This window comes from Pinus tabuliformis, chromosome 5_2 (assembly GCF_031772625.1).
Source record: "Pinus tabuliformis cultivar Carrire ecotype Pingquan chromosome 5_2, CPIR1, whole genome shotgun sequence".
NCBI lineage: Eukaryota > Viridiplantae > Streptophyta > Pinopsida > Pinales > Pinaceae > Pinus > Pinus tabuliformis.
The window spans coordinates 49,121,024-49,145,474 of NC_142306.1; the positions used below are offsets into that span (position 1 = coordinate 49,121,024).

The 24,451-nt window shown below is 39.3% G+C and overlaps 1 protein-coding gene across 4 annotated transcripts in view; it reads left to right on the forward strand.

Annotated features, from left to right (window-relative positions):
* The window catches only part of UPL7 (ubiquitin-protein ligase 7), a 331,482-nt gene that overhangs the window by 186,438 nt on the left and 120,593 nt on the right, over window positions 1–24,451 (forward strand). For all 4 annotated transcript variants that reach the window (XR_016261610.1, XR_016261609.1, XR_016261608.1 and 1 more), the window contains exons 9-11: window positions 10,884–11,054; window positions 11,198–11,290; window positions 12,052–12,159. Coding sequence is in view for 1 of the 4 variants with exons in the window: in XM_089435822.1 (XP_089291948.1) it covers window positions 10,884–11,054; window positions 11,198–11,290; window positions 12,052–12,159 (372 nt within the window). In the remaining 3 variants the exon portion in view is untranslated. The remainder of the gene's footprint in view (window positions 1–10,883; window positions 11,055–11,197; window positions 11,291–12,051; window positions 12,160–24,451) is intronic.

A 24,451-nucleotide genomic window follows, 5' to 3' on the forward strand; every position in this document is an offset into this window, starting at 1 on the left:
GTTTAAGGGATACCCTTTATAAGGGATATTACACTTTCTAATTGTTATCTGTTGTTGATTAGTCATCTTATCTCAAATGGCTATAGGTACATCTTTATGAACTCTTCTTCCAGCTTCATCATATACTTCTTCCTTGAGATCTCAATTCATAGCTCCTCGTACATAGGGACAATTGTTGTTCACCACCTCATATTATTTATGAGTTCATATGATATGCTGATTTCATCATGCCTTTATGTAGCATTTCAAACTAATGCCTTCATGAATTCTTTATATGGAAGAGTTCTTTCTTCTTCAGTCCTGCTCATGAGATAGAGCATTCTAACCATTCTATCTGCAATTTAATTAAAGACATGACTTTATCCATCTATCAAAGTTAATAAATATATGCATACGTCTTCCTTCATGTGATCATCTAGGTTTCTTTCAACAACTTCCTTTTCCTTGGTTGAAGATGAAAATGCTTCAACTAACTTGTCATGCTGCACTTCTTAGTCACCATACCTTCATCCTTCTAAACTGTGGATTCTACACTAGGTGGAATGAAGACTATCTATGAGACACTTGCTTCTTCTAAGTAGAAGTGAACCTTTTAACAAAGATTCCAATGAAGGATCTTGATATCCTTATTTTCGCAAATTCTTCTTTCTAATGATGATGAAGTGTGACAAACTCTTATTTTTCAATTCTTGCTAGATGAATTGCTTCAATCATATGAACTGCTACTTCAGCTATCCTTTCATGCTCCTATTATGATGTCATTTCAATACTGCTATAATGCTTCCTCTCATGACATGCTTTTTTCTATAAACTGAAAATGAACTAAATGTATGTGAGACCTTCAATAGTAGAGGTCTATCACTTCTTCCTTCTTTAACTTCTTCTCTTCCGGTTCTTCGGTCACATGGGCTTCACTTCTTTCTTTCCTTTTCTTGTTGCCCTTCTTGAGTTTAGGGCAATTTCTCTTGAAGTGCCCATATTCATTACATTCATAGCATTGACTTTTAGACATGTTGATTTTCTTTTGTAATTTCTTTCGAGACTCAAACTTTCCAAACTTCCCTTTCTTCCTTGTCATAGCTGCATAAGCTTGTGTTTGCTCATTTGATCCAACTTCATTCTTCGCCTTCAATTTGGTTTCTTCAATCTTGCATAATGACTATAAATCTCTGAATGGAGTTGCTTCCTTCTTTCCATTGATGCTTGATACAAAGTTGCCCCATTCATTTGGTAATGCATTGAGTACAAGAGTGGTCATCTCTGGATTTGACATTGTTTCTCCTAGCTCTTGTAGTTGATCTCTTATTTGAGATACCTTCATGAGATATGAAGCTACCCCTTCTTCCTTTGAAACTTTCATCTTGTATAATTTGGTTCTTAACAATATTATTTCTCCTGCGGTGCTTATAGAAAATAACTTCACCAATTTGTCATAGATTTCTTTCGATGTCTTCAACTTTGCTACATCGGGGATGAGAGAATCCTTGATTGATTCAATGAAGATTCTTTCAACCGTTATTTCTCCTTTCATATACTTTGATAGTGCTTGAGATTTCTCTTGTGGAGGGTTGGAGATAGAGCCCTTGACATATTCAATAACTTCATTTTCCATGAGAATTAAATCTATTCTCTTTTTCCATGCAAGGTAGTTCGAGGTCCTAACAAGTTTATTATTCTCCTTGCAGAATGAAGTCATTTTATTTGTAGATTGAGATATAAAATATAAAGTACTTTCCAAATGAAGATGCCTTTTTGATGATGATGTCTTCCACTAGATGTCTTTATTGATGACGATCTTCCTTCTTCAAGAATGACAATGCTTCTTCTTCAATACAAGGAGAGATGTTTCTCTTCCTTCAAAGATGTTTGAGAAGTGATATTTTCTTCAATGTGAGGGGGATCACTTTAATTTTGATGATGAAGTGTTCTTGCTTCCTTTGAATAATGATGATGATGTAGATTATGAGAGGCTTCCCAAAAATATTTCAAATTGTTAGAAAATCAGAAAGGTAGAAAGATTCTCTTATATTGATAATTACTTGTGATATTCTTGTAGTCTTATTAACTTCTTTTTATGTTCTTGTTTTATCTTCTTTTCATCAAGCAATCATCAAATCAAAACATGAAGATCAACGACACCAGATATAGGCACTCAGCCAGGGCTAAAACCCCTCTATAAGGGAAAAACCAGTCAAACTCTTCCACTAGAAAATTCAAATCGAGATAGACCAAGACCTTAGACCAAAAGACCTTCTTCCTCCACCAAGTCAGCCCTCAAACTGTTCTTCCAAACTTCAAAGGTCAACTGCAACAATACTGCATCAAAACTCCATCAAAGACATAATTTCGACCTAACTGCTTCAAAACATCGACCTAGCTTCAAGATTGCAATTTTGGCCCTCCTGCAACTTCAAAATTTTGGTCCTGCAACCAATTCAGAAATTTCGGCCCCTAACTTCAGTCCAAAAACCCTAGCAAACCTTGCATGTGTGAGAGAGATGCCCATAAAACTTCGATTTCTTCTTTCTTTGCTTAGGTCTTCTCCACACTTCGCTCTCTTTTTTGTCCCCCTTCTCTATGAAGATCGAACTTGAGTGCGTGTCTCCAAATGAATCGAGCTCCCTCTATTTATACTGCTTCCATGAGGTTGAATTCCCTTGATGAGGCCGACTTGTCCTTCTTTGAGGCCGACTTGGTGGAGGAGGCCTAAATGACTTATTTAACACTAAAATAAATTTCTTTCTTGACTCAAGAAGCCCAAGAAGGGTCTATTACATAATGACAAGGACAAGGACTCTTGACACAAACCCTAGAAGCCTGCAATGGAGGCTTTGACCTATTAACCATTGACCCAAGCATGAAACCCATGCTTTAATAAGTCAATTTCTTTTTCTTTCTTTTGACAAATACATTACATCATGACTCAAATACAATTATGAAGATCGACACTAGTTACATTTTCAACACTCCCTCTTAACTAGGGAGGTATTCATAATTACATATATACAAAGGTACATGGAAGATCTGAAAATGATATGCTCTATGAAGAGTCACAACACATGCATTGTTACAGATTAGATACCTGACCAGGGTACTCTAATCCGGTGGGAGTAAGGCGTACTCAAGCTTTAGCCACTCTAGGCACCATCAAACTTTTAAGCTCTAACGCCAACCCAGGGATCTAGGTGCGTATCCAAAGATAGAGCTCCATGACCAATGCCATCCTCCCTACTTTGGGATGTAGACATCAACACATAGGCTAACCAGGGGTCCTTGCAAGCATCTTGTTACCACAAGATGCTTTATCTCTCCTAATCAGATATATATCCATCAATCTAAGCATGCTTCAAATGTTCAATTTCTTTATGGAGAGATCCTGCACAATCACAACTCCAATCAGTAATAAACCTTCAAATATATATATAAGTAAACACAAACCTTTGGGGTCCTCAATCATTTTGATGCTACTTGTATCATCATTAAGCTAGCTAGATACAACTTGTCAGAAGCTTTCTTCTTTCATTTCTTTAGTATCACCAAATACAACCTCAATACTTCTTCAAGTCTTTTGTTTGCAACTTCATGAATCATGAACATCTATCTAAAATATTTTCATTCGTTCCTTCTTCAAGGTATTTACTATGACTGTCATAATATGCCCTCCCTCTTAACTGGGGAGATATATCCTTTATTCTATCTAAGCTCTCTCTCAACTCAACATCTTCCTTCTTTTGTAATATCAGAGTAACTTCAATCTTTCAAATCTTTTATTTCGTTCTCATGACATCAGGGTCATCTTGATCATCATCATTCTTATATCTTCCTTCATCATGCTTATCATTATTATTACGAATATCTTCAACATCTTGAAGATTATGTACTTGCAAAAGTTTAATAGCAAGTACAACCAAATACAAATATATAGAAGCATGAAGTTAACTATATCAAAATCATGTCATTACAATGGAAGCATCAAAACATTCAAGCTTTAGACATCAAATACCTAAACCTAGTTAGGTTCATATTTAGCAAAGGTCACATCTAAACTTTAATTTGCTAGGGTTTAGTCACAAACCCTAGACTCCATCATCAAGGCTTATAGTAACACAATCAAGATATCAATCCAATCATAGCAGTATACATAAGGGGCTTCAATATTATGTCCTAGAATTCATTCTACTAGGGTTTTGTCACAAACCCAAGATTTCATTAATCAACAATTAAGTTAGCATACTTGCAAATACATATCTAGGATTTCACTATCATTCACTATCATCTCATATCAATATCTACTAGGTAAACCCAAGATACAAACATCAATACATCGAAATTAGATAACAATTTTGACTAGGCTAGGGTTTCGATCATATTGACAAACATACACCTAGGCATAGTTGCGGGGGAGCGCCTCGCCCCCCGATCCCACTCCCAATCCGCGCTCCGGGTGGGAGCGACTAGGGAGTGGGTCGGGAGCGCGCTCCCTAAAAAAAATATTGCTCCCTACCTTTTTGGGAGCATTTTTGGGAGCGTTTTGCCTTTTTTGCAATGATGTTCCAAATGCAATTGTTTTTCAAAGAAACAAATAAGTTTTTAGTGGGGCAGCTTAATGATCAAGTCTATGGCCCTAGTATTGATATGTGATTCATGGTAATGTTAAATTCTTAAAGTAAAAGTGACATTCTCTTTAATCTTCATTTTCATCCTTTTACTTAAATTTTTAACATTACCATGAAATGACTCAGGATGTTTGAGAGTGGTTCCGACCTCATTGGATTTCATATGCAAAAAGTAGAATTTTAGATTTCATTCAAAATCCAGCAGACTTATCAGTTTTTTAGGATTTCAGGATTGCATTGTTTCCATTGAATTTTGTCATGTATTAGGGTATGGAACTCGTATTTAATCAAGAGCACCAATCCCTCTATGTACCTTGATGTTAGTGACATTGGTTGTCGAATTCCTCTATCATGACCCTCCTAAAAATATATGCATCACTCAAACAAAATCTTGACTTGACATGCTATTCTTTTTCTATCTTATGTTAATGCTTAGAGGGTGATATTAATGACAAAGATCCCTATACAGATACAGAGGTAATGACAAAGATACCTCTGGATATTAATGCTTAGAGGGTGATATTAATGATAAAGATGCTGATTTTCCAACAAGACTAAAAAATTAGACATTTCTCGTTGTGGCAAGAGGCCCAAGCATAAGCAATAGATAATAGATTTACTTGTCTTTTTTAGTTTCTAGTAGTTTTTATAACTATTGACTCTTTCATATTTATTATGATATTTTTTTAAACAATGTATGACAATTTAAGTTTGAAGTTGGCAATTATAACTCAGTAGTAATGAATTATGAATATGATGCTTCATGAAAGTTGAAAGTTGTTTCATTTCATTTTGTAACATTTCATTTCAAGTTAGATATTATTTGTTGTAATGGTTACACTTAGATTACAAGTACAACTTTGGTGATTAATGATGATAAATGTTATATATTGAATTTTGAAAGCTTGAAACTTTAAGATTGATGAATCATGACTCAATGTGTTGTATGTTACTATGTTACTAACTTGTGGACATGGCTGATGAAGATGATAACTTCTAGATGATTGTTGTTATATGGTTCAATCTATGTGTTTTTAATGTTTTTTTTTTTTTATATCTAATTCATCATTCTACATGTTTTTGTTGACATATATGTATCAAAATATAAAAATATATATATATATATATATATATATATATATATATATATATTATATAAAAAACGCTTCGGGATTCGCTCCCAAACCGGGAGCTTCTGAAAATGTCGCTCCCGCACCCGTTTTCGTTCCTGCTCTCCGCTTTCGCTCCCGCTCCCAAGTAACACTGCAACTAGGGTTTCATTCCTAGGATCTTACTATAGTTATTACAAGGGTTTTGTTCATAAACACTTATTCACCAAACCCTAAGAATCTATTGTTTCATTACATAACCTAGACATTAACAGTTTACCCTAAAGGACTAGTGTTTTTACCACGACATTATCAAAACCCTAAACTTTAAAAATATAGGATTTCATTATATGTTTTGGACTTTATCAACAACCCCTACGTAAACTAGGGTTTCATTATTGACGTACCCTTAGCATCAAGAAGCTTAGGGTTTTATAGTGAACCCTAAAGGTTAGGGTTTCACAACAATGATCAAATAACAAGAGATAATGTAATACGGTAGATTCAATCTAATGATTAATCACCCTAACAAGAATCTTTATGATTCAAAACGCTAGACATAAAGATGTCAGTAATATAAAGAAAATATTAAGTGAGAATGATCATACCTTTCGCAACAAAACTTGTAATTTAAGACATACCTGTTGTTCTTTAACAAACCTTGTAGGACATCAATTCTTGAAGGGCTTCTTTTGCAACAAAACTTCTTTCATGATTCAAGTCATTCCATTGAAGTCTCCTCCATAACCTTTGTGTATTTTGCAAGCTTTCCTACTAAGGAAAATATAAATAAAGAATTATGAGTATGCAATACAAGCAAATCTTGATGTGAGGAGAAAACCAAACATGAAAAATAAAACAAAGAACAATATACCTATCTTTTGGTAAAATGGTGAAGATTCCCTACAACTTAAACAATCCAAAAAGTTATGGCAAGATATATTAGATCAAAACATAAAATACAAACTTTACAGAAACTTAAAATAGGAATCTAGAAGGATATGTAAGGAAATAATTAATAATATAAACCTTTGACTTCAGATTCTTAAGTCTTATTCTTCTTAGGCGGAACTTCATCTGCAACAGTTGCATGTTCTCTGTCTCTCTTCTTATTCCTTGGATTTTCAGGACATTGACTTTTGTAGTGTCCCATATTATGACAATTATAACATTCAATCTTTGATAGGTCAACCTTCTTCTTTGGTCCTTTGAACTTCTTGTATACTCCCTTCTTCTTGTGATGAGTAGAGTAGGCACTTGAAGTGTTATTTTCATCCTCATTTTTGTTACTTAATAATGAGCTGCGGGCTTCTTCTTGACTGCATGCATTCCACATTTGTTCAAAGGTTGGTGCATCTTTCCAATTGATAATTCTTGATGCAAAAGAGCTCAAAGAGTTTGGTAGACCTAGAAGTGTAGCAATTACAAGTTCTTTCGCTTGTACAACTTCATCAATAACTGTAAAAGTATGAAATTTCTATGCAGAAATTTAAAAATTCTTTGCAAAAACTTGAAAATTCCATGCAGAAAATTGAATTTACTTTGCAGAAAGCTGAATGTACTTTGCAAAAAGTTGAATGTACTTTGCAGAAATTTGAATGGAACTGAATGTACTTTGCAGAAAGCTGAATGTACTTTGCAGAAAACTGAATGTTCTATGCTGTTGTAATTACTTAGAATGTAGATTTCTTCTTCAAAACTTTTCAGATCAGTGATTGTAGATAGAACTTAAACTTAAGGATCATATGAAGATAACCAAACCCAAATATGAGACATTGAGATTTTGGTCTTCTTCTCCTGCACTTCTTTCTCCTAGCTCTTGCAGTTGATCTCTTATTTGATCATTAGTTCTCACTAAGTTTTTGGTCCTCTTCTTTCTTGGATTAGGCCTTCTTCTCCTGCACTTCACTCTCCTTTTCGTACTCTTTCTCTATGAAGATTGAACTTGAGTGGGTGTCTCCAATTGAATCAAGCTCCCTCTGTTTACACTGCTTCCATGAGGTCGAATTCCCTTGATGAGGACGACTTGGTGGAGGAGGCCTAAATGACTTAATTGACACTAAAATTTCTTTCTTCACTTGAGAAGCCCAAGAAGGGTCTATTACATAATGAGAAGGACAAGCACCATTGACACAAATCCTAGAAGCCTGCAATGGAGGCTTTGACATATTAACCACTGACCCAAGCATGAAATCCATGCTTTAATAAGTCAATTTCTTTTTCTTTCTTTTGACAAATACATTACATCATTACTCAAATACAATTATGAAGACCAACACTAGTTACATTTTTTAACACAAATGTGTAGAGTTCTTTTGATATGGGGATAGGGTCCTTGAGGTCTTCTTCTTCTTTCAAGAGTTGTTTTCTTCAAAATGATAAGATCCTTGTTATGTGATGGTTAGTCCTCCTTGTCTCTCTTCTTCTTGTATTTGGCCCTCATATATCCTTCTTCAAGTGACTGATCTTCAAGCTGCCTCTTCTTGTCACCTTAGCTCTGAATCCTGATACCATGTTGAGAAATCTAGGGCAACTAGATTAGGGTGATTTCTCTTTCTTTGATCACTGTTTGTGATGTTCTTTTACTTAACTTGATGTACTTGTAATTAGCTTCTTCTTATCTTGATTATTATAGTGTTCTTATCATTAAACAACTATCAAACTATGAAGATCAATAAGACAAATGGACACAAGATATAGGCTGCTAGCTAGGCCAAAACCTCTCCCTTGAGAGGAAAACCCGCAAGAATTCTTCTCCTTTTATAGAATCTTCAAATGACGAATTCCAAGACCTAAGACCCAAGACAATAGCCCCTGCAAGACCAAGTCAACCTCTCCTTTGATGAGCTTGTTCTTCACAAAGTCAATCCAAGTCAAACTTGCTTCAAAATTCAGATTTCGGCCTCACTTCAGAATTCGACTTCTATTTGTTGAGAATTCTAGGGCAAAGAGATTAGCTGATTTCTCTTACGTTGATAACTGCTTGTGATGTATTTTTACTTAACTTGATTATCTGCTTCTTTCTCTTGATTTTAGTTAGTGTTCTTATCATCAAACAACTACAAAACAATAGATAACAATGAGACAAGAGTACACAAGATATAGGCGATCAACCAGGGCCAAAACCTCTCCTCTTGAGAGGAAAACCCACAAGAAACCTTCTCTTCCTATAGAACTTCAATTGACGAATTCCAAGACCTATGACCCTTGACCAAGATCCCTCCAAGACCAAGTCAAACCAAGCCAACCTTGCCTTGATGTTGCTGCAACTTCTTCATCCTCAACTTCGGCTTTGCAACACTAGACTACAACTTCGGCCTCTTTCCCTACAATTCTTGGCCTACCTGCAACTTTTCTGCAACCTTCGCACGTGTGATAGGTATGGGGCAATTTGAGTCCTTTTACTCCTTCGCTTGACTAGGCTTCTTCTCCTTAAGATCTCGACCTCCAATTTAGACTATCTTGACACCAAATTTTTGGCTCCTTGGTATGATTGCAATTCGGTCTTACTTCAACAATGGATGCTCCAGTTTTTCACACGTGTGGAAGGAGTTATAGCTTAGAAACAATCCTTGAAACTTAAATTTCCCTTTCCTTTGCTGGTTATTCTTCTTTCTTCTTGTGCTTCCACGAGTTGCTTGGATGATCTCTTTTGCAAATGAGGTCGAGTTCTTTATATAGGCTTCTTGTCACATATTGTAGGCCAAATTGTCACTGTCCCTAGGCCGACTTGTCATTTGATAAGGCCGACTTGTTGTTTGCACATTTGTTAAGGCCTTGGAGGGTCTTTTGTTGAGATTGCAACAAGATGATGGAGCTTAGTGAAAAGAGTCGCCTTCACTATGTGGGCCCGCAGGCTATTTTTGGCGCAAGTCTATTTTTAGACATATGGATCATGTCTATGGATTGTAGGTTGCTGTTTATGGATGATTGATCAAGTTGGGAAAAAATAGATGGACTTCTATTTTTGATGAAAGTGTGAGTGATCAAAGTCTATTTTTAGACTGGCTGTCAAAAATAGAAAAGTCAAATATTATTATCTCACAATAATATTTGGACTATAAACTTAATCTTATTCTCTTGGAGCACTTCAGTTTGAGCTACAGAGGTGGCACATGCAGTTGTCAGAAGGAAATACGCTTTTCTTATGAGTCAGTTGAGTTGTTGCATGCATGACTTCAGTTAGAACTCAATCAGTTGAGTTTGGTGGAGTTGTGTTCAGTTTAGCTTTGTTAAACTGGTTGTATTTAGTCTAACTGGCAAATAGACTAGAGATGAGTTGGGTGAATTAGTTATTAATTAATTCACAAGTTCTTAACTCATAATACAACTAATGAATACATCAGTTAACTCAGTTGCATGTCAGTGCATGTTCAGTTCAACAGGGACAGGTGGTAGAGAATCAGATTGCTATCAGTTGTGACTATAGTTGTGCACCAGATCTTGCACAATCAAGGGATTGAGTATGCCAATGAGTTTGCTCACGTATTTGCCCACATTATAGCTTGTGCTCATGTCCAACAAACAAGGGTGTTCTCCATATATTTTCATCAAAAGCTCCATGTGGTAATAGGTTCAACCTATGCATGCATAGGAGAATGGGGCATTCCCCTGCACTATATGACATATGATCTTACCACAGTATGCCTAAAGTCACTTTATTTTATAACATTAACATCTAATAGGTACATGAGATAACCATGAGACTGTGCTTACTCTTTTACTAATCAGTAGCAAAGTTTTCACTTTCTGAATTTGATGCAAACTTCACATAATAAACTTGCTTCTCTGTTTGTCCATCTTCTGTTGCTGGTGAAGAAGATCCTTGATGTTCATTCCGTGAATGCTGATCATGAACTTGAACTTTTGGCACATCAATCTGGATGTAGCTCTGTGACTGCAAGTACCTATTGCATCATCCTCTATATTCAGTTTTTCCCTTTTTGCTGACTGGCCCCTTGCATTTCCTTATTCTGCTGATAAATCATCTGCAATGTATTGCGTCTTCTGTTTACATTAGGGATATATCTATTCTCCTTGCCTTCCTACTCATATAAGACTGATTGTTTTCTGAAGATTTAAATTATTTCCAGCTGTTTCTATTGCTGTACTTCACATTATTGATAAAAATATAATGATGGATTCTGTTGTCTTTCAGCATTATGAAGGGGATGTTAGAGACCTTGCTTTGGATTTCACAGTAACAGAGGAGGTTTTTGGAAATCTAGTGGTTATTGAGCTTAGACCGGGTGGTGCTAATATGACTGTTACAAATGAAAATAGGTTACAGTATGTACATGCAATGGCAGACTATAAACTTAATCGGCAGGTAACTGTGGTTTTCAATGAGATCTATATTGACAGCTATGAAAATTCCGACATATAGTTATTTTGTTATCTGGATTGCTATAGTTTTCATGCAAGATAACTGTAACTATTTGTTAACAAACTCGTCAAATCATTTGATTGCAGATCCAGCCACTAATAAATGCATTCAATAGAGGATTATCAGATTTGATTTCACCATCGTGGCTGAGCTTATTTAATGCAAGGGAGTTCAACCAAGTAGGGGGTTATTCTTCTTAACACATTTTATAAAGGTGTATTAGATTTTAATATTTTATTTTTCTCTCTTGATAAAGTTCAATTAATCAAGAAGAAAACAACTATATAATCAGGACATCTTAGCTCCTGATCATTATCAGCCACTATCGGTCACTTTTGTTATCAAGTTGTTTACACTTAGGGGTAATACGTTGTCTGACACTTGACCAAAGGATTTCACTGAGAAAATAATTCTATGGGCTAGGCATTGGTTCATGTATGTGAAGGACTTCTAGAATTAAAACATGCTGCTTGGACATTAGCAGACAGTTTGAGCTGACAGTGTGTTGATCAATTTCTCTCTCTTCAGGTTTCTATGGTTGTCTTAATTTGTCTTGTCCAAGAAAGTATAATGTAGCTAGACTGCTCCAGACCTCTTATTTCTCCAAATTGTATTGATATCATGAGCTTTGTTTATAAAAAGAGACTTATTTGATAGTACTTCTCTTTCATTCTCTAGCTTTGTTTCTTTATACTTCTGACACTGAAATCCTTTGTTTGATGGAGCTATATCTTCCAGTGACTTCTCTCTCCTCTGTTCACCATTTATGCAACATGAAATCCATCAAACTGAAAACCTACATATTTGTACTTGTATGCTGTTTTCTGCCTGTGTCAACTCTTACATGAATGTCATTATTTTGTTCTTGATATTGTCCACTTGTATATTTGTGGCCATTTAATTTGTGCCATTGCATTAATCCCTTGCTTTTCTTGTATAGCTGCTTTCTGGGGGAGAGCATGACTTTGATGTTGATGACCTGAGAAACAACACTCGGTATACAGGTGGTTACTCTGAGAGCAGTCGAACTGTTAAATTATTTTGGGAGGTGAGTTATTGCACTTTTAAGTCTGACTTTCATCGGATTATGTTTTAAAATGCATGATATTTGCAATTTTCCTCACTGTCTTTGGAAAGATAAATTTATTAGATGTTTTGTTTGAGCTGATGATAGTTTAGTATTTTACAATTTTGGACCCACAATAAATATGAATGCCTTTAAATCTGACGTGTAAATTGAAGGTGGGAGCTTTCAATTTGAACACCTGGATAAGGTTGGAGCTTTCAATTTGAAACACATCATTTTAGCCATGAAATGGAGTGTCAGATCATTTTTGAATGCTCTGAATTCACCAAACTATATGAGAATTGTTTACTCAAAAAGTTGTAGTGCACTGCCTTTTCCAAAGGAAGGCAATCACAGACAACCACATTGTATAACACAACTCTTTGTGAAAATCTCAGATCATCCAAGCGTTGTCTAGGAGTGGCCTTGTCCAAGCTATGGAAGTTGTGAACAAGTAACTGTGTTTTGGTTGAAGCCATGCCTAGAAGGTCTTGGCAATTGGAAATTGCTATAAGACATGCCCCACTGTTTCTTCTTTTCGACATTAAACACAGAGCAAATGATGACATTTAAATAATTTGTTACTTGATTGGGTTGTGGGTTAAGACACAAGATCCTATAAGAAGTTCCTAATTAATCGGGCTACTAGTTGTCTCCCTACCTATCATATACATGGATATGTATGTGTCTAAAGCCCTTGATCCCATGTGTCCTCCCAATTTTGAATTTCACCTAAGAAATCTGCAAAATAACATATGAAAAACAGCAATGCAGTGGCTGTTTGACCAGCAAGTTAGTGGGCGAACAAGTTTATAAAATTCTTTATGTCTTAAAAAGTGGAATAATCTGTAGCATCGTCTTTTAAATGAGAGATAAAATAGCTAGAAAGGACGTTTAAATAGTAGATTTAACCACTGAAATGGCTTCAAAAACTTTTACAAAATTGCATAAGTTACCATTAAAACGTCAAACATTTCAAAGAAATAGAACGGATAAAAACCAAGCTTTATTCGGCAAAGTGCAAGGGACTAGCTGCACCAAGATGACTATTATAGAATCAATGACAATGATATTCACACAATAGAGTAGAAGCTAGAAGAGAGAGAGTAATTGTACTTCTCGCTGAAGACAATTCGATTTGTGAGCTTGGTCTCAACTTGTATTTATAACCCCTTCCCCCTTCCGATTCCTGCAATTCGCATAGGAAAAGTAGGAGGTCGAATTACCCAAAAATGGCAATCGATGTGCACTTGCAAAAAGCATGTAGGGTTAACTTGCCATCCATTAAAGTGAACTGTAGAAAAACTGAATGAAGTGGAAAGCTTGAGTTCCACTGAAGTAATTCTGAGTTGGACATGAAAAAACATTCTTGAGCACTACTCTAGTAAATTTGATCCTTGGGCAGACATTGCATTTTTGAAACGGGATAAAAATAACATTAAAGTAATTCTGGAAAAGTTGACTTTGGATAAAAATATCCTTGGATAATTTTATGATTTTCAACCTGGTAAATTATATCCTTGGAATATCATGGGATTTTCGACTTGGTAAAAAATATCCTTGGATAATTTTAGGAATTTTGATTGGGGAGAAAAATCAATGCACATTAGGAGAGGAGATGGACCATGCATTTTGCCACATCACTGATGAGTCTTCTGTAAGTCCAAATCATTGCTACTTTTCCATTCCATAAGTTGCCACATGTCAACCTCTCAAACTGCCACATCTCACCTGGCTGTAAATAGACATGCCTAATATAGTTGTCCCTCTAAAAGATAGAAGAAGATAGAAAATGTTCTGAACAGATTGGGGTACCCTGCCTACATAGTATGCCTAAAAATAGGCACTATTACCCACCAAAATGGGTAACCCAATAGGAGAAAACTTTTCTCCTACATTTGACAACTAGTCAGTCAACAACCCTTCTCAACCACTATTTGATGATGATATGACATGTGCCTCCACCATTTGCATCAGGCATATGCCTCACCATCCGACATTAACACTTGGATGAAGGTGGGCTGCTTTTCAAAAGCTTCTTTGATAATTTTGTAATCGGGTGCTTATGCTTGTTTGTTTTGGGCATTTAGTATGGGTAAAGGGGTGATATGGAAGATTGACCGATCTTCACTGTAAATCTGTTCTCTTACCTTACCAGCGGGGTTAATCTTTAGCCCTAGTCCAGTTAGACCTCCCTTGAGGCCCTAGGGTTATAGGAGGGGCACTACTTGGAAAGCCATGTTTGAGATAGCATGTTCATTTTCCCTTATACCATACTTGACACTTTCCATCAAACATTACAAGTCCCATATCCCACATCCAATCTTCGGGTCTAACTTGTCATTGGTTGATTAAGGGGTGGACCTTGGAGTTGTCACTTCCCCTTGAGGGCTAGAAGCACCTAATAGGGTTGACCATTAACCACCCTTATCAAGGTAGGGAACAACTTTGCGGGACTTGGTCTAGTTAGATATTGGAAGGTTATCCTTGTTTGAAGTATTAACATACCCTTAACATTCAAGTTTGGTCCACTTAGATACCTATATGATCTTAGACTCTGATGGATGGTTGCTTCCATTGGAGTTACATGTTTTTCTCAGGCAGTCCATTGTTGCCAACCCTTAAGGTGTAATGATCCTAAATGGGAATGCAAGTGATAACAAGCAAATAATCTGTGCAACGAATTATAAAAACGAAATTTACATCAAGCATCCATAGAAAAGCTGCAAATAGGAAACTGCTGAGCCATTTTATTAAGTTTCTGAAGGAAAATACAATAGATAACAAGATGGTGCACTTGGGCTTGTCTCAATCAAAAAGCATGAACAAACCCAGATGGGAAAATGGATGAGCTGAAGGTTTTCCAACTACTACACCAATCTGCACTGCGCTGCCTAGAAAACTGCCTATCTGTTGATGTTCGAAAGGCTGGAAATTGCACTTATACTGCCCTAAACCCAGAAAAACCCAAAAGGGATTTTGGCTGGTTTGGATCTCTGATTTTCAACCCCTTTGGAGCCTCACCTCAGCTGTCGTTGCAAAACTCGGCCTGCTAGAAACTTCCTGTAAATCCTCTTGAAAACTCCTCCAAAGTGCTGAGTTCACCCTTGCTATCCAACCCCTGACTTCTCGGATGAGCTCTTGGCCAAAATCACCTGCTCCCAAGCTCCACAAAAATCTGCTAAGTGGCCTCTGCACTATCCCTCAGCCCAGCAATTCGAACTGCTGGAATGCTGGCTCAACTGACTGTAAAACCCAGCAAGAATGTTGGTCTAGTGCTGCTACCTCAGCTCCCTAACTCCCCGACAAGCAATATGATCTTTGCTGGCCTCAATCTCCCTCTGCGTGTTTCCTGGCTGCCCAGAAATACACACTCCTTGCTCTGCGTTGGCTACTGGTGCTATGTCACTGCCCCAAAACTCCTGAAAACCCTTGTGGAACAACCTCCCTAGGGTGGGCACAGATGGTCCCTTGAAGTAGAGGTTGAATCTCCCGCTTGAGAGACTCGTGGCTAAACAACCGATTGACTCAGCTAAACAACAGAGTGAACAGTTGAGTAGTTGTTTGCAAATGTCAAAGATGAAACCAAAATGAGAGTTGATCTCTCCTTATAACTCCTTGGGCCTCCTTAGCCTCATGTGGGCCCCTCCATCCACCCATTCAACTTTCCCTCCAAGTTGTTCGAATGGCTAATTCGAACTCCCATGTGGGTGGCCCCCACATTCCACTAGCAGCCAAATAAAGTCGATTTGGCTCCTAAGTCCCTAAGTCGAAAGTGTGGGGTCCTCTTCCTTAGTCAAAACTATGCAAAATTGTGTAGCGACACCCTGTTACAAATCCCCGATCCCTCACCCTGTCTTAGGGATATCCCGATCCCTCACCCTGATCTGGTGGTTCTTCAGTGTCTTCCGGTTGATGGCCCGGTAGTCAATGCACATCTGAAGGGTTCCATCCTTCTTCTTCACCAGCATCACTGAAGAAGCAAAAGGACTGGAACTTGGCCTGATATGGCCCAATGCTGGCAGCTCCTGGATGGCCTTCTCTATCTCGTCCTTATAGGCCTTAGGATGCTTATAAGGGGTGGTGATCACTGCCTGCACACCCGACGCCAGCTCAATAATGTGCTCAAACCCTCTGTTGGGTGGCTGCCCTGGTGGAATGTCCCCAAACACTACTGCGTACCTGTCCAACAAAGCATGTATGTCTCCCGGTGGTGGTTGAGCCTGTCCTCCAACCTCTGAGATCCTCAGCTCAACTGCCCATGCAATGTCCCCATGTCATAAGTCTGCCTCCATCCTGTGGGCTGAAACTGTCTGGGGTGGATAAGACTGCATGCCTCTCAAGACTACCAGTTTTGCCATCTGACCCAATGAATTCCATCTCTAGCTTCCTCCAATCTGTTGTGACTCGTCCAAGGGAATACAACCACCGGACACCCATCACAATGTTGGTGTCTGGCATATCGACCAAAAAGAAATGGTCTATCATCGAGTAGTTCCCCATAACTACTGTCAAGGAAGGCACATATCTAGTGCACTGTATGGTACGATCACCTGGTACTAGGACTGAGAAGCCCTCAAACTCAGCTGTGGTGAGGCCCCTCCTCTAGACCAATTGGGCATCTATGAAATTGTGGGTAGCCCCATTGTCAACTAGAACTGACACCCTCTGCCCCTGTACAGTGCCTCTAATCCTCAGTGTCAAAAATTTGGGAATCCCGCATAAGGAAGCAAGAACTCCCCCTGTTGGGGCAAGAGATGCCCCACCCTGTGGAGGTGGTGGTGGTGGCCCTCTGTCTGCCGAACTCTCACCATCTGCCCCACCACAATCTTGCTCCACCTCGTCCTCCTAGTCACTGTCAGAAAAAACCTCAATGTAGTGTGCTCTACCAGCAGTGCACCGATGGCCTGGTGCCCAGGGTTCTCTGCATGTGAAGCACAACTTCCTCCTCCTGAGGTCCTTCTGTGTCTCATCATCTAACTGCCCCCTCCCTTGTGTGGTCCTCTGAGGTGGAGGTCTAGTCTCATGCCCCTTCTGTGGAAAAGGGGTCCATGCAGGAAATGGTGCTCTAGTCTTGGGGATGACCCCCTGCAAATCTCTGGTACACAAGACTGCTTCCTGCAGCGTGGAGGGTCTACGTGACTTCACTAGTCCACGTAGGGGCTCAAGCAAGCCCTCAATGAAGCTATACACCCTTCTTGCCTCAGATAGATCCGGGACCATCACTGGCACTCGCAGAAATTCAAAGATGTACTGCTCCAGGTTGCGTGTTTGACACAGTTGGGTCAGTTCTCTGAAATGGGCCTCTGGATCTCTCTGATCATAACGCTCCACGACCCTCCTAGTGAAGTCCTCATAAGAAGCTATGTGGGCATGCCCTAGGGTGATCAATCCAGGAAACCACCAATCATGGGCTTCCCCCTCCATGTGCAGTGTGGTCATCTTGATGGCTTCCTGCTCTGTCATCTGGTTGAGTTGGAAGTAGGTGTCCATCTTCTCAACCCAAGCCCTCATTGTGCACTTGGTTGTGCCATCGAAAGTAGGGAAATACATCCTCCCTATGGTCCTCTGCAGCTCATAGTTCTGGGTCCCCTGTCCCCTATGACCCTTGTTCATCTCACTCTGCTTGAGGTTGCAGTAATCTTTGAAGGAGAGGGCTTCTTTAAAGTCTGCATCCATAGACTGCCACTCCTTGAAGTAATCACCCATCTGAGGGGGGTCTTCCTCCCTTGCAGGTTCGATTTGTGCCATTGGTATGAAAGAAGGTAGTGTGGCACGAGTTGGCACACTAGCTAAAGGGTGTTGCGCTGCTGGTGAGGGATGATCGAATGGCTGAGAGACCCTAAAAGTTTCACCAAACAGAAACCCTCTAGGAGTAGTCCTCTCTCTGTTCTGTGACTTGATCTCTTCTAGCATGTCTTTCTGACCCTTGGCTAAGTCACTCAAGGCCCTTAGGAGGCTGTCAAAAGCCATCTCTTCCCTACTCTTGGGCTTTTCCATTTCCTCGTCTTCTGCTACTGCTTTCTCTCTGTCCTCCATGTATGGAGTAATCTCCAGCTCTCTTTCTTTGCTCTGGTATCTCTGCCTTCTGTAGGTGATGTTCTGCTAGTCCCCTTCTCCCAGAGGAGACAATCCCCACAACTGAGCCAAGAACTAGGCTTTGATACCACTGTAATGATCCTAAATAGGAATACAAGTGATAACAAGCAAATAATCTGTGCAACAAATTATAAAAACGAAATATACATCAAGCATCCACAGAAAAGTTGCAAATAGGGAACTGCTGAGCCATTTTATTAAGTTTCTGAAGGAAAAATACAATAGATAACAAGATGGTGCACCTGGGCTTGTCTCAATGGACAAGCATGACCAAACCCAGGTGGGAAAATGGCTGAGTTGAAGGCTGCCCAACTGCTGCACCAATCTGCACTGTGCTACCCAAAAAAATTACCTATTTGCTGAAGTTCGAATGTCTGGAAAGTGCACTTATACTACCCAGAAAATTGTATGCTTTTCAGACTCCTTGGCCTAACCCAAAAAACCCAGAAGGGATTTTGGCTGGTTTGGACCTCTGATTTTCGACCCCCTTGGAGCCTCACCTCAACTGTAGCTGCAAAACTCGGCCTGCTAGAAAATTTGTGTAAATCCTCCTGAAAACTCCTCCAAAGTGTTGAGTTCACCCTTGCTATCCAACCCCTGACTTCTTGGATGAGCTCTTGGCCAAAATCACCTGCTTCCAAGCTCCACGAAAATTTGCTAAGTGGCCTCTGTGCTGCCCCCTAGCCCAGCAATTCGAACTGTTGGAAGCTTGGCTCAGCTGGCTATAAAACGTAGCAAGAATGTTGGTCTAGTGCTGCTACCTCAACTCCCTAACTCCCCAACAAGCAATATGATCTATGTTGGCCTCAATCTCTCTCTGCGTGCTTCTTGGCTGCCGAGAGATACGTATTCCTTGCTCTGCGCTGGATACTGGTGCTAGGTCACTACCCCAGAACACCTGAAAACCCTTGTGGAATAGCCTTCCTAGGGCGGACATAGATGGTCCCCCAAAGTAGAGGTTGAATCTCCCGCTTGAGAGACTCGTGGCTAAACAACCGGTTGACTTAGCTAAACAACAGAGTGAACAATTGAGTAGTTGTTTGCAAATGTCAAAGATGAAACCAAAATGAGAGTTGATCTCTCCTTATAACTCCTTGGGCCTCCTTAGCCTCATGTGGGCCCCTCCATCCACCCATTTGAATTTCCCTCCAAGCTATTCGAATGGCTAATTCGAACTCCCATGTGGGTGGCCCCCACATTCCACTAGCAACCAAATAAAGTCAATTTGGCTCCTAAGTCCCTAAGTCGAAAGTGTGGGGTCCTCTTCCTTAGTCAAAACTATGCAAAATTGTGTAGCAACACCCTGTTACAAATGTGTTTGAGAAGGGACGTGACATAAGGGCACCCACTCTATAGGTACTTAGGCCTCTTCGGACTCCGGAGAGATAGATGGCTTAACAGATGCAACTTTGAGAGAGTTGAGCCTCTTGATTGCATGAGAAAATGTTACATGTCCCAAAGCACCCTTAGGAACCAGTATGTTGGTCTACTTTGACCTAGCATAAAGGTTTCTTCATATTGACACTACTGAACCCAATATGCCACCAGGCTTGGCCTTGACACAACCTGATTGGCAGGACTGGATTCAGAGCCTAGTTGAGGATGGTCTCCCTTTGAGAGACTTGCGAGGGCTTGTTGCACCTGGAGAAGCCTTAAGGCTAGAGAGAGGAGGCATCATTTTGATAGTTGGAGACCCATGGAGGTGACATGATGGCACCCCAACTGGATTTACAATCTCAGAGGAGGATTTGAGGACATTTTTCCTCAAATTTAGATGAACCTGGCACTATGACACTTTTTCACACCTCATCACACCATTACATGGCATTTGGCGCCCTAAAAGGGCATGACGTCAGCATTTCTAGAGGTTACGGGTTACATGTGTGGGCATTTATTGCTTAATTTGTCACTTAGTTAGTGGGTTGGCTTGTAACCCAATGTTTTCCCATGTGAAAGCTGTTTTAGGGGCTTCATCAGTCACAAATTAGTTGAGATAGACCTCATATAATAAAGGTCACTTCATTTGTCTTTTCATCATCACTTGTGGATCAATTCAGCCTCTTTGAAAGAATTCAACCTAGCTGAAATCAATGTTATCATAATCGAACTAGAAAACCCTATGGACCGGGAACCGATCGGAACTAGACCGAAACCGGTAAAAAAGCCAGACCAAAAAATTGGTTTACCAAAAACACATAAAATATTCATATTTTAAAGAAAAGCATATATGTTCATGTGCATCCATATGAATCCAAACCATTTATACACAAATTTTCAAAAGTTCTCATTTATATAGCAAGTGATAGTGCATATAGCCAAAATAACACTTAGTGAAAAACATTGCTAAGCTAGAAAACATCAAGAAGCAGGTTCTAAAAGGCCTCTATAGTCGAAAATAACATGATAGTATGACACTGCTATCTACAATACTACAACTATAGCCTACAAGTGCTAAATGTCAATGTCATCATCAAAATCATCATCTTGATCCTCCTCATCCTCATTTGCAGAATGAATAACATCCAAGTCTGCAATGGGATTATGGCTTGATTCCCCTGGCCCTGAAGTTGGTACTGGTACTTTTGATATTTGCCTCTACAACCTGTGGAGGTGGGTCTAAGTCCAGCCAAGAAAGGTCTTCATTGTCAAACGTTGGTGCCTGACTCTCCACAACCCATTCTGATGTTGGATCAAAGTCAACCAAGACAATGTTGCTTGATTCAGGGGTTTTGTTCAGCAATTGGTTGTGCCTCAACCTAAGGTTGTACTGAACAAAAACCATGTCATTCAACCGCTTTTGCTCCAAATGGTTCCTCTTTTTGGTGTGTACACTGTATACGCTCAAACACCCTGAAGCACTACATGTTTGGCTCAATATTCGAATTGCAAATTTTTGCAATTGAGGGCATTCACCACCAAATTGTTGCCACCAATAGGTTGCAAAAAGGGTGGAAGGAAAAGAAGTATTAGCAAATGAATTTGAAAGTTGCAACTTGGACTCGACAATTGCAAATCTAAATGAGTAATATAATAATTTGCAATTTTTGATAGTTCTTACCTTGGGGATTCTTTGTTCTATTATTACATCCATAGAAATGCCAAAGGTACCAACACTCTCACTGAAGTTTAAGAGCTTGTTATGAATCTGATCTTGAGTCTTGGAATCTGGGACCATGCGCTCAATGCATTTATACAATCCCCCTAATACCTTCCCATTAGCCTCAAAATTTGTAGTGTAATGGTACCTTCAAAGTTCAAAAAACATAAACATATTCATCAACCAATTTCTAATATTTTGTAAATCTTTTTGTTATGAATATAATTCATAACAAGTAATTAAATAAAATAAATATAAATATTAAATAATTAAATATTAATTAGGTTAAATAGTCATTAAGTTAAGTGAAAAGGCATGTCTAAAAGACATGCCCATTCACGAAAGGACACCTGCTTAGGTATATAAATGCGGGTCCTCATTGTAAACATTCAATCTCTTATACATTATATATATAATTAATTATTATTTTAAATACCTCGTGTATTTTTACATTAAAGTCTACCAGCTATCAGTTTTTATGCTTCAGTGGTATCAGAGCCATGACGCACAATATAATGATGCGAGTCTTTGAACGTTGTTCGCAGCACAATGTGCCATTACATTCACATCGTGAATGCAAGAAGCAATTTGCAGTCCTCGGCTAATGGAGGCAGTGGTATGGTTTTTATGCTTCAAAAACCTGTTTCTATCACCAACACGCCATCAACAATCACTTGCAGAGCAACCACGCAAGTGCCAACCGCTTTTGTGTTGCCGGAGGTCAACAGACAGGCTTCGGCCCCGACATCAGACAAAACTGCCAACCAATTTTGGGTTGCCGCAGCTAAATAGGCAGGCCTTGACCCACTCTCTGTTTCCCGTCCGAGTTGCCAAACAACCCGTCACTTTATTTGTTCCCACATCAGCACAACATTTCTGTTGATTCTTCTCTCGTAAATTCTTTGCCGGCGGAGTGTGTCTTTTCGGTCAGCAAATGTGTCATTTCGGTCAACGGAATGTGTCATTTCGTGGCTATTAACACAATAATACAAACAAATTCAATTAATTAAATTATATATATATATATATATATATATATATATATATATATATATATATATATATATATCATTATCACAAAGAAAAAACATTATTATATATATATATATTATTAAAAAAAATAAAAATTTCTTAAATAAAAAAAAGGGGGAGACAACCTTGGACTCAAAATAGGGTTACTAGCGAGCCACCAGTGACGGAGACTTTCCACCTTCCATATGCCGAGACGACAACAACAAAGACAATTTCCAGCGATATAGCTTTGAGGATAAAGCTTCTGAAGGAAGGGGCTATGTTATGAATATAATTCATAACAAGTAATTAAATAAAATAAATATAGATATTAAATAATTAAATATTAATTAGGTTAAATAGTCATTAAGTTAAGTGAAAAGGCATGTTTAAAAGACATGCCCATTCACGAAAGGACACCTGCTTAGGTATATAAATGCAGGTCTTCATTGTAAACATTCAATCACTTATACATTATATATATATATAATTAATTATTATTTTAAATACCTAGTGTATTTTTACTTTAAAGTCTACCAGCTATAATTTTTTATGCTTCAGTGGTATCAGAGCCATGGCGCACAATATAATGATGCGAGTCTTTGATGCGAGACAACAATACAACTACTGCTGCTCTGCATCACCTTGATAGGGACTGCGTCACGCTATATAGCTCTCCAACTCCAATCCGTCTCACGAAAATCTTCCAGCGTTGCCTCTAGGGCTTGCGTCAGCCTCTCTGGCCCACCATTAGCCTATCTGGCCCAGAGTCAGCCTCTCAAGGCTTTGCATAAGCCTCTGGAGCCTTTGCGTCTCACACGCTGACCCTCTCTGCCTCTGCGTAGCTCCTGGCTGCCTTTGCGTGGCCTCTCGCTGCCTCTACGTGGCCTCTAGCTGGCTCTGCATCAACCTCTCCTGACTTCTGCGCTGATCCTCCCGTATTCACTCTGCCTCTCTGCTTTGTATTCACTGCCCCTCAGCTACAACTCATATCACTTCACTCAATTTCCTCAGCAAAGCCTGCCCCAGAAGATCGAGTTTTGGATCTCTCTCGGTATGTTCTCCAATTGACCCTCAAGCCTCCTCATATACTTTTCTCGTTGGTCCATCAACGACCGAGATTAAATCTCTAATCAATGACTAAGATTAGATTTGGCTTGATCCATGACTTTTGGACCATTTTAACTCTGTTTTATATTAATTCACTTTAATATTTTATTTTTCCTTAATTTAGACTTAGGAACTCCATTAAAATATTAATTATTTTAATATTTCCCAAACTGGTTAGATTCTGCCCAAACCATTTCTGGGTCTTGGAAATCTCATGTGCTATAGCCTCTCCACCAATTTTCGTGGCTAGAGCACATCCCATGCTACCCAAAATCAACACTCCCTCTTAGCGAGGACTTTGCTCTAGTAATACTCCTCATTGAGTATCACCTTGATCATCCAGCATCAGTCCCTATGCTGATGCTAGGCCTCCCTGCCTGACATCCTCTGCACTGCTGCATCATGTACTACTACCCATGGCCCTGCCACTGCCACTGCTGCATCCGTACGACAACTCCTTCTGCATCTGTGCTGCTGCCCATGGCCCTGCCAATGCTACTGTTGCATCTGCACTGCATCCCCTCTCATCATGCTGCATCGTGCTGCCTATAACACTGCCACTGCTAACTGCTGCACTGCAACTTAGTTATTGAGAAGTAAGTAACTGATCCTCCCAACTGTGAGATCTCCGTCAGGCTCGAGACACTCTCGACGCTGAAGCTCCTTCTGTCGCTAACAAGTGCTCCCTCTCTGACCTTTGCGCTGCTGCAACAACTCCATGCATCTCGCATTGTTGCCTCATGTTGTCCTGGGACTCCTGCACTGTAGCGCTCTCTGTCGCTACATCCGCATCTGTCTCTATCGACATCTGCCAGTCCTGCTACTCCTCTTCGGGGCTCCTGTAGCCAGGTATAATCCAAGAGGTTGGGTACCTCGAAGATCCTGCCCCTCATCACTTGTAGTCCGTCTGACTACAGCTTGAAGTCTCCCTGCTTCCTCTCAAGTGGCACAGAGCAC